The sequence below is a fragment of the Chlamydotis macqueenii genome, chromosome 15 (assembly GCF_036417535.1).
Source record: "Chlamydotis macqueenii isolate bChlMac1 chromosome 15, bChlMac1.mat, whole genome shotgun sequence".
In the NCBI taxonomy this organism is placed as follows: domain Eukaryota; kingdom Metazoa; phylum Chordata; class Aves; order Otidiformes; family Otididae; genus Chlamydotis; species Chlamydotis macqueenii.
In genome coordinates, this window is record NC_141570.1 from 13,464,110 (window position 1) to 13,477,819 (window position 13,710).

At 55.2% G+C, this 13,710-nt stretch overlaps 1 protein-coding gene across 1 annotated transcript in view; it reads right to left on the reverse strand.

Moving 5' to 3' along the window:
• Positions 1 to 13,701, reverse strand: part of WDR90 (WD repeat domain 90) — a 28,728-nt gene extending 15,027 nt beyond the window's left edge. Inside the window, exons 1-20 of the mRNA XM_086759676.1 lie at positions 13,616 to 13,701; positions 13,196 to 13,287; positions 12,935 to 13,111; positions 12,540 to 12,669; positions 11,922 to 12,092; positions 10,846 to 10,969; positions 10,326 to 10,396; positions 10,125 to 10,234; positions 9,280 to 9,510; positions 8,742 to 8,810; positions 8,039 to 8,149; positions 7,784 to 7,929; positions 7,421 to 7,478; positions 5,744 to 5,862; positions 5,374 to 5,535; positions 4,479 to 4,609; positions 3,260 to 3,376; positions 2,494 to 2,729; positions 1,398 to 1,537; positions 708 to 838 (exon numbers count right to left, since the gene is read on the reverse strand). Coding sequence (XP_086615802.1) covers positions 708 to 838; positions 1,398 to 1,537; positions 2,494 to 2,729; positions 3,260 to 3,376; positions 4,479 to 4,609; positions 5,374 to 5,535; positions 5,744 to 5,862; positions 7,421 to 7,478; positions 7,784 to 7,929; positions 8,039 to 8,149; positions 8,742 to 8,810; positions 9,280 to 9,510; positions 10,125 to 10,234; positions 10,326 to 10,396; positions 10,846 to 10,969; positions 11,922 to 12,092; positions 12,540 to 12,669; positions 12,935 to 13,111; positions 13,196 to 13,287; positions 13,616 to 13,625 — 2,536 coding nt within the window. The 5' untranslated portion in view covers positions 13,626 to 13,701. The remainder of the gene's footprint in view (positions 1 to 707; positions 839 to 1,397; positions 1,538 to 2,493; positions 2,730 to 3,259; positions 3,377 to 4,478; positions 4,610 to 5,373; positions 5,536 to 5,743; positions 5,863 to 7,420; positions 7,479 to 7,783; positions 7,930 to 8,038; positions 8,150 to 8,741; positions 8,811 to 9,279; positions 9,511 to 10,124; positions 10,235 to 10,325; positions 10,397 to 10,845; positions 10,970 to 11,921; positions 12,093 to 12,539; positions 12,670 to 12,934; positions 13,112 to 13,195; positions 13,288 to 13,615) is intronic.
• Positions 13,702 to 13,710: the final 9 nt, after the last annotated feature.

Sequence of the window (13,710 nt, forward strand, 5' to 3'; positions counted from 1 at the left end):
ATGGTTTCAGAGCAGAATCAATGTGAAGGGCCAGCTGCAGCACTGACACTGAACTTGGGTTATTTCAGACAAATTCCCTGACCTCTCTGAGCCCCTTATTCCTTCTCCACCTACTTCAACTGCACACTTCTTGGGGCAGGATCCTCCTCTTTGTGCACCGCCACATAACAGAGCTCCCTTTCCCTGCCCAAGCTCGTGCTCATTTCATTAAATGTGACATTCATGTTTCCAAACCGCCTTGCCTCCGCGCTGCGTCCCCTGCCTGCAGCTCTCCACCTTCACTGTTCACCAGCACGGCTCTTCGCGCAGCAGGATTAGGGAAACGATCCAGTTTAAACAAATTAAACTGCACGTCCACCGAATGGAAAGAGTCAGGGTTTGGGCATGAACAAGTGGGAAGACTCTACGCTTGTGTGGCTTCTAGGCAACGCACCGTCGAACCCAGACCTGGAAGGGCAGGTTTCTGCGATTCTGTCCCTTTCAGGAAAATAAAACACCAAGAAAGCTGAGAGCGCTTGAACCAGGACCGGTAGGGAAGGGGTGTCAGTCACTAGGGTTTGCTCACACACATGGTATAAACACAAATAACACAGCTCAGAAGGTTCATCAGAAAATATCTCTGAGTAGGCTGAGCGTGGTTTGGCTTCGGTGCTAGGATGTCTGTGCTAATAAAAGAAGAAAGGCAACCCACAAGCCCAGAGCCTTACCCAGGACCCTCAGGATGTGGCTTTTCTGCACCACACAGCTGTAAAGAGCCAGAGTTCCCTGCAAACAGGAGCTGAACATGAAACTGCCATCTGGAGAGAAGGTCAGGCCAGTGATTGCAGCGCGGTGCTGCCTGAAAAAAGGCAGAAAACATGAAAAAGATACGGAGAATAAACAAAGAAAATCCCCCAGAAAATAGCAACGTTGAGTGTAACATGGTGAAGAACCCAGGGGAGGAAAATAATCAGGGGCTGGCAGAGGACCCCACCACGCTCAAGCCTGCACCCAGAACAATCAATGCTCCAGCTTTTGGAAAACTGAGCACCAAGCGCAGCACTGCAGCTGTCCCTGGATGGGATATGCTCCCTCTCCCTTGGGAGCATCCTCCGCTTCCCATGCCGAGGCTCGCAAGGGCTCCCTGTTCAGCTGCTCTCTAGGACAAGCCTTTTCCTACCGTTGGCCAACGGTCCACCGGGAAGTCATAAAGAAAGCCCTCAGAGCTGTCCCAGGTTGGACTTGTACCACCCAGAGCCTTGGCACTGCAGGCTAGCTCTGCCTGAAAACCACTCAGCTGGGACGTGAGGGTTGTTGAGCTCAAGAAAAGTGCTTTTCCCACCTCCACGATTACTGCTGTGCCTCTTGCCAGGACACCCAGTTAGACCCGTACCTGCCCCGGTGCATTGAGCGCTTACTTGTGCTCCATCAGGAGATCGGAGGCAGCCAAGCTGAAGGTCCGCACCACCCCGCTGTCAAAGCCGCAGGCCAGGATCTGCTGGGTAGGGTGAAAGGCCACAGCACACGGCAGTTCCTCTGCGGCTGTGAAGTCATACAGCTGCGGGGAAGAGACACAGCAGGCACGACGCTGGATGAAGCTGCACCCGGCAGCTGTACCTGACAACAAAACAGCCTCCGACCTCCACCGCGAGCGTGTCCCACAACAGAAATCTCATCCTGCCTGGATGGATCTAAAGCCCAGCGAAGTCCTGGGTCTTTGGGCATTTAGATAAAGCCCTTGGGTATCACGCTTTGTGTTAAAAAGCAATATTCTAAAGATGGAGGAAAATAAAGTATTTTTGTTTCATAGAATCAAGGGAAGGGAGTGTTCAAGCCCACCCAGTCCAACCCCCTGCCAGGAGCAGGGACATCTCCAACCGCATCAGGTTGCTCAGAGCCCCGACCAACCTGGCCTGGAATGTTTCCAGGGATGGGGCATCCACCGCCTCTCTGGGCAACCTAGGGCAGTGCCTCACCACCCTCAGTGTAAAAAATTTATTCCTAATATCTAATTTGAATCTGCCTCTTTTAGTTTAAACCCATGACCCCTCGTACTGTCACACCAGGCCCTGCTGAAGAGTCTCTCCCCACCTTTCCCACCAGCCCCCTTTAGGCACTGGGAGCCGCTCTCAGGTCTCCCCGGAGCCTCCTCTTCTCCAGGCTGAACAGCCCCAGCTCTCTCAGCCTGGCCTCACAGCAGAGCTGCTCCAGCCCTCCCATCATCTGCGTGGCCTCCTCTGGACCCTCTCCAACAGCTCCACGTCCTTCTGATGTTGGGGCTCCAGAGCTGGACACAGCGCTGCAGGTGGGGTCTCAATACCTTCAGAAGCTCAGGCCAAATTACGCATTAAACTAAAACTCTCAGAACTCTGTACTTGCCCATCGTACCCCTCAGTGCTTCAGGGAGGATATTTAAGTTCTCTCAAACTGTGGAGCTTTGATAACTAAACCAAACAGAGACTAGGCAGACCAGTAATAAATGCAAGATATCTACTGACTCCTGTCTTCTCCTACCTGCTGCATGGAGACGAGGTCCCAGACTCGGATGGTATTGTCCTGAGACACTGTTGCCATCTGCTTCCAAATCCCCTCCACCGAGAATGCCAAAATGGAGTCCTCGTGAGAGCGCATGAGGGTGTTGTAGTCCCGGGAGTGGATATCCAGGTAGCCCAGATTCCCGGTGGCAGTCGTGCACAAGACTTTGCAGCTGTCCGGGCTGATGCAGACAGAACTCACCGGAGCCTCGTGCTCTGGGGGAAGACAGGAGAGTCAGCAAAACCCCTGGAAAAGCAGCAGCAGAACAGTTGGAACACAGCTACTGAACCAGATTCACATTCAGGGAAGTAATGCACCCAGGAACGAGCATCCTGCATGCCCTCAGGATGGAACGCTTGCAGGTTTGAGTTTAGTGACAAACCAGTCTCTGCCCTTTCTAGAAGTACCTGGGCTCTGCTGTTACGGTGATTGTTTCAAAAAGAGTGAAGAACTGCTCGACTTCTACCCTGAGTTTTCATGGACATGTGAGCCATGGGTACAAGGGCATAGAAATCAAGACGGAGTGCCTGCTCTCACCCAGGAGATCCTGCGTTTCTCCTGAGAGTTACAAGAATGAGCATGAACATAGACTACTTTAATCCAGTCACCCCTAGAGACAGTAGGCATAAAAGATGCCCTCGTTCATGAGAGCTGCTTTAGGAGACAGGGCAGTGGAGCTCTGGCTTCACAGCAGCAGGCTGATGCAGATGTGGAGCTCAGAAGCAGCGGTCCCAGGTCTGCTCACCTGCCTCTAAGACAACAGCTGAGAAGTCCAGTGGCCACAGCCGCAGGTAGCCATCTTCGGAACCGGTGGCGCAGAAGGTTGAGGAGATGCTGATACTGTTTATAGCAATCCCAGGGCCTGAAAACCCAAAAAAACAACACTATCTTGTACATCTGAAACAAGAAAACTCAAACTGAGGGTTGCCTCATCCAAGAGCTGAGTCCAATGGTCCACCCGCACCAGCAGAAAGTCTGAGAAGCCCCACGGTGACCATCAGTACAGGCTGAAGAGTCTCCACTAGCCCTTCTCAGGATCCAAACCACGTTCAGTCCCCATCCCTTTTTCAGTGCTCCTCTTTACCACATGCAACCCCACTTACTCTCACCAGGCACGGAAAATTCTTACCACTTTTTAAACCCTGCCATAATTTTGGCTTGAGCAGGATCTTGTGGCAAGGGATGTCCCACATTAACTGCCTGAGGTATAAAACTTTAATTTCCATGTCTCAAATCCTCTCTGCAGCGTAGAGAGAGGGAACACAGGACTACAGAAACTGGGAATTTTTCTTTCAGGTATAAAGTCCGTCCGTCAAAGCACTGGGGAGAGCCAGCGCTGCTAGCAGGAGGACACCCAAGGACACCGTTTCACCTCCTCTTGGGCGTTCTCCTGCCCATGAGGTGAGAACTGGAGTTACACACCTCTCAAAGGGGCATGTTCGAGATGAACTGGCTCAATTTGCCAAAGCAAACTGCACTAAGTTTTAAGATACTGGAGCAATCACACTTGAAAGTGAATTCTTCCCGCTGTTAAAATTAAGGGAAGAGCTGAAGGCTGTACTTAGTATACAGCAACAAAGATTTCCCAAACACTCTGCACAGCCTGAATAATGAAAAAATCCCCAAATTCATCTTTTTCGCTGGTCTGGTTAGCTCTTTTTCCATCTCTACATTAAAATTCCCATCAGTAAATTAAGACCTTGTTCCATGTTTCTAAAAGCAGTGTTTCTCTGAAAGTGCAATCAGCATTTAAAATGCTAAAATTCTTTCTTAAAATGATACTTTGCTGCAATAAGGAAGATTATTTGCAGTACTTAAGAGCCAAACAGCTAGCGATGATCTAATCAACCCAAAATAATCCTTAGCAGTAGGTAAACAGCTGGCTCGTTTTGACAGAGCTGTTTTTGTCATTTCTGACCCTGCTGATGGCTGAGGTGCTCCCTGGCTGGTCCCCTTCTCCCTACCTGTGTCGCTGCCCGCCTTGTCCTGCCGCTGGCATCCCCGGGGCTGCGCGGGCAGCAGCCGCCGCGCGCTCCTCATGCAGACGTTCTTGTAGTCCACCTCCAAGACGTGGCCGCTCTTGCTGCAGACAAAGCTGGAAAAGAGAGAGACCTCTGCTCTGGCATCTCAGGGGTAAGAGGAGCTGTGCCGTGGTTTAGGAAAAGCCCAGCTTGGTTTACCCACTAAACTCTTCACCTGATGGAAAACAATTCTGGCTCACCATAACCTAACAGGTCAACTAGGTGTCCAAGGGCGCCTTTCCATGGCCACCCTACAAATCTACAACCAGCTCAGGGCTTCCTATTTTATTTCTCATCCCTTTCAAATGTTAATTAGCAAAAGAGGCTAAAAGCTCGGCATGGACTTCAGAAAGAAAACTCTCTCTGCTGCACAGCCCAGGGGAGCGCAGAGCCAGCTGAGCCGACAGCTCTGCCTTTATTGAACACTATGTGATAGCAACAAAGGTCTGGCTTTGATGATTAAAATAAAACATTTTAAAAAAAAGTGTGTATCTGTCCATATGCAAGAGGATACGTACCACACTCCTCCCTGCTGCCAGAGAAAGCTAACTACAAGCCTCAGGTTGGGGAAAAATTCACCAGATACAGCAAAAAATCAGTATGACAAGAGGAAAGACCCATTTCTCGGGCTACTCTGCAAGCAGCTGAACCTCTTTTGGTATGTGAAGCGTGCAGAGGAGGGGAGAGATGCTCTCAGCTCCAGGAGGCACCCACATTTTGCACGGAAAACCCAGGCAAAACGCCGTGGGGGGGAAGGAGGATGCTAAAGGCAGCCAAGAGCCATAGAGCTCTGTCCCAGCAGGCTGCCCCGATGACGGGGAGCCCAGGAGCCCCTTACAGCGTGCGGTCCTCCGGCTCCCGCTCGGCTGCGTGCCCCTCCTCGAAGGCCAGGTCGGTGAACTCCAGGGAATGGTACTCGCCCAGGTTGACAGGACAGGACCGCAGCGCTCCGCTCCGCACTCGCCACAGCCTGATGTTGTCCCGGCCACACGACACCATCCTGTCCCAAGAGAGACGGCGTGAGGACCAGGGCAGCACCCCTGGTGAAAGCTCAGTACCCCAGGGGCCACCACTTGAGAGTGAGGACCAAAACCAGGAATGGCAACCACAGCGCCCTGCTCCTGCAAGCCTGGGCGGCTGCAGCACCACAATTCACCCCGCAGCTGTGCCAGAACCAACACTTCTGACTTATTTTATTGGCACGCTACCTGGTATCATCAAAAAAAGCAATCTTCAAGGCCTGGATGTCCACATCCGTGTGCGCTTTGGCCAGCACAGCCACCTCTCCGCCATGGGTCACCTGAGCAGTGTTCCACACCACCACCATCTGAAGCAAGAAGATACGATGGCAGAACTGCTCAAACGTGGAAACCTTGGTAGCAGAAGAGCTTTTCATCACAGCAGCTGACCAGCTGCACATATGGGAGCCTGCTCTGGAGCTGGACATGAATTATCGATAACAGAATTGAAGCAGGGTGAAAAAAACCTCTTGCAGAGCAGTTTAGGACAGTCCAACAGCTTTGAAAAGCTTAATGGCAGTATACTTGTCTGGCATCCATAATTATAGGTTCTAAATCCCAGGGCTGCCTGGCAACAGGGCTCAGACTTGGAAAGAAAATCCACAGAGGAGTGGGAACTCTGCCTGCTGCGTTCTAAGAGCTGTACCGGGGCTGAGCCGGTCCACGAGAGCTGGAGGCAGCACGTGTCGGGCTGCAGGGGCTCTCGCAACACTCCGCTCCAACGCAGGTTTGTGTGCTCACAGCGCCCACCGCACAGGGCAAGAGAGTCAAACCCTTTCCCCAGAGGAGAGGGAGAAGGGTGAAGAAATGCAGGTGATTTGACACTGCATTTCAGAACAGTGCTAAAAACAGACCCAGCACCACCTCAGAGGCCAGGGCAGGCTGAGGCATCGCCCTGGGAGGTGTGCTCCTGGCCAGCCCCCCAGCAGCCCCCGTTCTCCCATCCTGCTTTCGCCCTATTGATCCCCCCTCCCCAGTTTCACCTCGCTAGCTCCCACCTGGATCACGGACCACCGCCGCATGCCAGGGGAAAAAAACAGAGCGCGGTTTGTTTTTTTTCCTGCGGGCACTGCGCAGTTAGCAACGGCACAGCTAATTGCTGGTGGCTGTCAATAAGGAATCAGTGGATGAAAACGGTTCCACTGATAAAGCAAACCCCCCAACTCCATGAAAAAATTTTATTTTTGACTGCTACCCGTGGGATCTGCGTCATGCCCTAGCTACGTCAGTGGGTGGCAGCTTCAGTGCCCAGCATCCCTTCCAGCAGCGATGCCTGCGATGCTCAGAACTGAAAGATTAAATCTCTCATCTCGCCCTAAATGCTATAAAAAAGCATTTTTTGGGCTCTAGTCAGTGCTGAACCTCCCATTTCAATTCCCATTCCTCCACTACATGCCTGCAAGCCCTTCCAGCTCAAAATACCACACAAACACGTGTCACCCTCAGCCTGGTGGGCCAGAACGGCTGCGGAGGCGGGCAGCGATGCTGCACGAGCCTGCGGCGATCCCCGCAGGGTGCAGGCAGAATCACACGGCCGCCTTCATCGCCCCAGCAGCGACCACACCAGGGGCAGAAACAGCCCCAAAGCTCAAGCCCAGCAGGTCTCTTGGGCTGCTTCCAAAAGGATTTGTTTGCTTGCAGCCAAGGATCGTGCATGCAAACGCTCGGAAGCATTGGGTAGAAGGGAAGTATTTTCTAAGCAGCTAATGAGAAAGGGACCTCATCTTTACTGACTACAGCAAAGAACGTGCCTAAGAAAGCCCAGAGCAGAGGTTTGTCTGCAAAATAACTATGTCATCTGCAGAACAGGCACCTCATGCTGCTGGTTCACAGGGCAAACTCCAAAAACCAAGTTTCGGTTCTCACCGTTTTGCCGTGCCCATCCTTTCCGACGCCACACAGAACAGCTCCGCTGTAGGAAAAGCTGCAAGAAGAGACCACCTGGTGAAACGCGGCTCCTTCCACCCCGAGAGCATCTCAGCGGGGAATAAAAGGAGACAAGTTCAGGTGCGGGGAGACAGCAAGACCTGAAGGATAAGCTCAGGAGGGAGCTGGCAGCGTACCAGCCGTTCTGGGCCAGCTGCCAGCAGGTCTCGGTGATAAACGCGGGCAGGGGAAGGAGAGCTGTAATGCACCCCTGGTTTATCACGCACTAACAGCACAGAAAAACCGCCGTGCTGCAACACTTAGCCCACCTGAACGCAGCCCTGCGCCCAGGCTGAAACCCACCTCAGGGACAAGAGGGAGCGGACGTGGGTTTTAAAGACCGAGAGGCAGCTGCCCGTCAGGAAGTCCCAGAGGCGCACCACGCTCTGGGGACCTGCCTGCGCGGAAGCCAGCAAGGTGCTGTTCCCGTTGAAGGCCAGCGCCGACACCTGCGGGAAACGCCGGGTTAGAGGCTGGCGAGGAGAGCTGGGACTGGGGCTGCGTCTGGGGCACAAGGGCAGCACTGTCGTAGGGCTCCGTAAGGAGAGTGACGCTCACCTTATCCGTGTGCCCAACGAAGAACCTCTGCTCTCCCGTACGGAGCTGCAGTGTCACTATAACAGCGTGGCAGGGGTAGACCACCGCGGCGTTGTTTGGAGTCCACAGCGCCTGCAGGACCGAGACGGGAATGAGAGGGCTGCAGATCCTCCAGGTCCTACGTCCCAGGTCCTAGGCTGGACCCGCAGAGATTTCTTCAACAGGAGATCTGCTGCGTGCGTGCAGGTGAGAGGATGCTCTTCCATACAAATACTCTTCTAACTCACAAAGGGAAACTCAGAGCCCAGCCGACATCCTACTTAATTCAGCGGATTTACTGCACCACTCTTCTCTACTACACGAACAGCAGAAAGGAAAATCACATTGTTGGCAGAGCCTTGGATTGGCTGAACCAAAACGACCCTTTCTTTACCCTCAACACATCCTGCAAGGCATGATGCAAGGCATCCCAAAACACAGCCCCTCCTTTCCAGACTCCTACAAAGTGGCTCTGATTTTAACACGTTAAAACGCAGAAGCCATGAGATCTAAAGGCCCCCCATAATTTCTAATTCACCATCGTAACAGCAGAAGACCAATGGACAAACATAAGCTTGTGCCCATCTGCTCTGGGGACATTTTCCCCACCAAAAAGTGCAGGAAGGGTGGCACTCAGCTGCCTTTCCTTTCTCCGAAAACTCGCCAAACTGTCCGAGCTACTGACCCATTTGGTGCTGCCGCCTCCAAAGCCAATAATCTTTCTCAGCTTCAGGATGGGATCCGGTAAGAGCCTCTGGAAAAAAAAAAACAAACAGACAGCAACGTCACCCTTAGTGCGGGACTGAGGTCCTCTGAGCACGGAGCCCCTCCATCCCCACTGCCCCTCTCTCTCTAAAGCACAGTGGCAGCTTTGGGTTCTCTCCCGTTGCGAGGATGGCTTTAAAGTATTTAACATGGGAGAAATCAAATCTGGAAGGCAGGAGGAGCTGGGATTTCCCAGTGTTTAGCAGCTCTCCCAGCCAGGCTGGGGGGTTACAGCCAGCCCTTCCTCACGCCCTGGCAATGCCGGCGGCTGCTGCGGGACGGACCGTCCTCTTGCGGCGAACTGCTAGCCAGAAAAATTAACGCCAGCAAAAGGACTCACTGAAACTCCAGCCTGAAGCTCGTGTTGCCTCTGCTGCTTCTGCTGGGCTCACAAACATCAGCTGTGAGCGCCCCAAAGCCACCCTTGGGCTGCTGTGACTGCTCGGCGCTTCACCCACCTCCTCCAAGACCCTGTGGATGGCTCGGGTGGTTTGCTTGCTCCTCCGGTGAGCGTACACGTGGATGCCACCGTCGCCAACTGCCGGTGACTGCCCAGTGTCCCCCACACTGTGCGGTCTCTGGTTCCTCTCCAGTTCCTGGTCCGCAGCAGGCTCAGCTCTCAGAGGCCCTGGGGCTGCCAAGCGAACCTCAGGGATGTTTTTCGTAATTACAGGACGCCGACACGGCATCTGAGAAAGAGCAAAGCCCCAGATAGAGATCAGCCTTCCACCCACTGCAAGGCAGAGACAAACACCCGCACCGCTCCAGAGTGACCCTTCACAGCGACACAAACAAAAGAGGAACGTGGCAGGAGAGCACCAAAACTTGGTACCAGCCAGCCTCCCTTCGCTCCCAGTGTCGCCCGTGCACAGTTCATCCCCTCCAGACAGCAAACCAAACCAGCGGTGAGGGCAGCTGCCTGCAACCCAGACTCCACACACCGCTCTGCTCCCCGAGGGCACCTGACCAAGCTCTTTCGTCTCCAGTCCTCATCTCCTATCTACAATTTGAAGACACAACTATTTGCTGCCTCAGCTGAGACAGGGCGAATGGATGTCTGGAAATGAGGAGGTACTTGGCATTTATCTTGTCTGTGCTTTGTGCTACGCCAGACTGAACCACCTGGTCGTTAACTGCGGGGCCGCGGTCAACAGACCATGCCCAGATCACGGGTCTGACCAGCTGTGAACGACAACAAGCAGCTTCTACGTACTAAATAAAGGAACTCAGAGACAAGAGGTAGGGAAAAACTCCACAGGAGGCAGAAAGGAAGAAGCTCCAGCCTCCTCCACGGCGCACTTACAGCTTGGGGATTGGTTATCTGATGGATGAGGGACAGTCGGTCACAGACTGCTTTGGTGAGCGTCACTGGCTGCGGCAGCTGGCGGACAGGGTCCTCCGAGACGGGGCCACCTGGGTGACAGGAGGAACGGGTTGGACTCTTTCGGAAACCCAAGGCATCCACCTGGGGTGGCACAGCCTGGGCTGCCGTCCCCAGCCTTACCACCTGCCACAGGACTGGGACAGCTCTTCTGGATGGAGTCGTACGGCAGCTTGGACCCCTCGGATGGGAACCTGAGCAGAATCAGAGGAAGGCGCCACGTAATCGGGATGTTGCACCCGGGAATCTTGCTTGATAACTCACCGCCTGGCACAAAAGCCTGGCACTGTCTCCTTTTGCCCCATCCTCCCCCAACTACAGGGATACTAAAGCATCTCCCAGATCCGATCTACACCGTTACTTTCCAGGGGTTAACCCGGCACAGCACGCTTTAGGCAACGCCGCTAAGCTGACGACTGCGAGGAGCTGCTCTGCAGCCTTTTCCTGCCCCAAAACATCACCGATCAGCAATCGAGCTTAGACCGGGGTAGATGGGCTAACAACACCTAAATGCTGGAGTTAGGGTGACCAAAACGTCTCCACCTGAGCCCCAGGTTTCTATGTACCCATCCTGCCTCCCCCCGGGAAGCTGGGGAGGTCTCAGAGCCGCGGTGGGTTCAAGCGCAGCCGGGAGCCGCCCTACCTGATGTAGTCATAGAGGTCGTGCCACTTCTGGCCCTTCGGCACGGGGAAAGCCATTTCCCGCGGCATGGGAGTGACGCCGCGGCAGGCCAGGGTGGCTTGCCAGGCCTCGGCGAAGGTCACACCTGGCAGCAGAGGGACAAAGAGAGTAAGTTCCGCAGGGGCGCGGAGCTGGCTGAAATCACATGTCCCGTGGGACACAGGCACAAACCACTTCCCTCTTTGAGAGCACCTGGAAAACAAAGATTACGATCCCAAGGTGTGTAACAAACTAACGCACCTTTCTGTGGGAATGTTCCTGAACTCTCAACCTCCCAAAAAGCACCCAGAGCACAACCCTGGGTATGGAGCTATAAATCCCCCAGGCCCAAGCCTCACTTAGTTTTCTATTCAGTGACTCAGCAGTCTCACATGATTCGGGTGAAGGCTCTTTTCTCATTTTCTTGTCTGCTTTTCTTCATGCGTTTGTAAATTCATGAAAGTCTTCAAGACATTATAATAAGTTTCAGGAATCTGAAAGCAGCACCTATCACCTGCTCCTCACTGAGGCTTTCCAGCAGGCCAGTCAGTTTGGACAGATTTCCAACACAAAAAAAAAAAGCAAAAACACAGGTTTTGACCAAAGTATCCCTGAGCTGGTGGATAAAAAGAAGTAGGTTGGAAGATTTCTGAGACAAAAAAAAAACCTACAGGCTTTTCGGGCAGATAAAAGCCCAGGCCTTAGAGGAGTGAGGCTTGGTAACGCCTTTAATTTTTTCCCCTGAAAAAAACAATTCTAACCTTGGTAAGATATTTAACTTTGCTCTTATCATTCACTTTCACAGCTGGGAAACGAGAGGACACTTTCCTCCAGGGGTTGGGAGACTGTATTCACCAGTGCACGTGGAAACTTAATGTCGTACCGAGTATTTTGCCCTTTCTGCTCCACAGCGCGCTGCAACGGCAGCGGCAGCCTTGTCCTCTGCCAGGGCGTCTGGCAGCACATCTGCAAAGCAGCTTTCAACGCCCGCAGGTTCCACCCAGGCCAGACTGGTCACAGGAGGAACCGGAGGCCGCCCCGAGGTCCCAGCTCCTCACCTGGGTCGAACACCAAGTCGCTCGTGCAGAGGTTTTTCACCAGGAGGTTGGAGCAGAGCTTGACGCTCTTCAGGTGGCTGTAACGGCGGCCGAGGTAGAGGGAGAGGATGGAGCGGAGGTCGAGCGCCAGGCAGGTCCAGCGCACGTCAGCAGGCGCCGCTCCCACAAGATCTGGGGGGGGAGAACGGCAGGTGGCAGGAGGGAAGATGGGAAGAGACGCTACAGACCTTGGAGCGCAGGCCTCGCGGAACGGGAGACGCAAGATGAACGGGGTTAAGTCAAAGTGTTCACCGGGCAAGGCTCCCACCAGGCTTGGCTTGTCCGTGCCAAGATGGGAGATGGGAAAACTCCCTGCTGCAGCGCAGCGGTGGGGAAGGACAGAAAAGCAGCCCCGTGCCCAGCCTGACGCCGCACGCCACAGCTCTTGAGAGCAGGGACAGGGGACATCCCTCCCGGGAGCCGCAGCTCCAACCTTCCAGCTGCTGAGGGTCTCTGGCTCAGGACCACCGCTCCTCACCCTCCTCGAACGCATCAAGTCAACTTCCGAACTCAATTTATTTTCTAACAACTTAACAATTTATTTCGGTGGCGATGCGCGGCAGCACACACGCTCCTCACCCCGCCTGGCCGCGCGGTCGTACGCCGAGCCCTCGGCTGCTTCGCAGACGAAGGGGAACTGCAGCCAGGTGGCTGTGGATTTGAACTCCTTAAAGAGGGTGGAGAAAGAGATGCGGACCACTCGGTTTTCCTGAGAAGACAGACGCACAGACAGAGCTTTAGTCACCCCGGTGGCTTCAGCAGGGAAGAAGGTGGGTGGCCGCGTCTCCTGTCCCCTCGTGTCCCCAGCAGAGATGCCACGAGGATGGAAACCATCTCCAGCCCGGGGTAACGCACCAGCGGCCACAAAGACCAGCCAAGTTCCGCGCACCCCAAGCGCAGAAGACCACGGCTGCCACCCCCAGGTCCTTCAGTCGGGCCACGGCAGCTCAAGGAGGCCATCCCGCGTCACCTACCTCGGTGGCCACGTCCAGGTGCACGACGAAATGCTTGCGGGGCAGGGGGCTGAAGAGCAGGTAGAGGTAGCGTCCCACCAGCCCCAGCGACTGCGTCCCAGTCCGGGGCAGCTGCAGGTAGTTGCTGGCAGGGACGGAGCCCCGGATCCGGTAGACGGTTCCCTTCAGCCTCGCATCCTGCCGAAATCACGGGAAGGAGTGACGGGGGGGGGTCACCCGCGGCCGGGGTACCCCCCGCCGCGGTGCCGGTGCCCCCGTTACCGTGATGGCGGCCACGTCCCCCTCTCTGGCAGAGCGCTTCCACTCCTCCACGCGGAAATGCTTGAAGATGTTCAGGTACGGGCGCTGCCAGGCTGCCGGTACCGGGATCGGCGAGGGGCCCGTACCCCCGCCCGGGCGCCCCCCCCCCCCCGCTATCCCCCACCCCGTACCGGGGACGCCGTCCATGCCCCCGTGCCCCGAGGTCCCCCCGTGTCCCCTCAGCCCCGCTGTCACCCCCGTTCCCCCCAGGCCGGTGGTGCCCCCGGTACTCCCGCGCCCCACCGACCCTCCCGTTACGCCCCCGGTGCCACCCCTTGTATCCCCGTGTCCCGCGCCCCGCCATGACCCGAGTTCCCCCCCCCGGTGATGCCTCCGTTACCCCCGTGCTCCCACCCCCCCCCCGCCCCCCCTCCCCGGTACCTGCCGCCATGGCGCGCGCCGCCGGCTCAACCGTCCCGCGCGCGCCGCTCGCCGCCACACGCCCCGCGGCGCGGAGGGGCGGTGACAACGCGTCA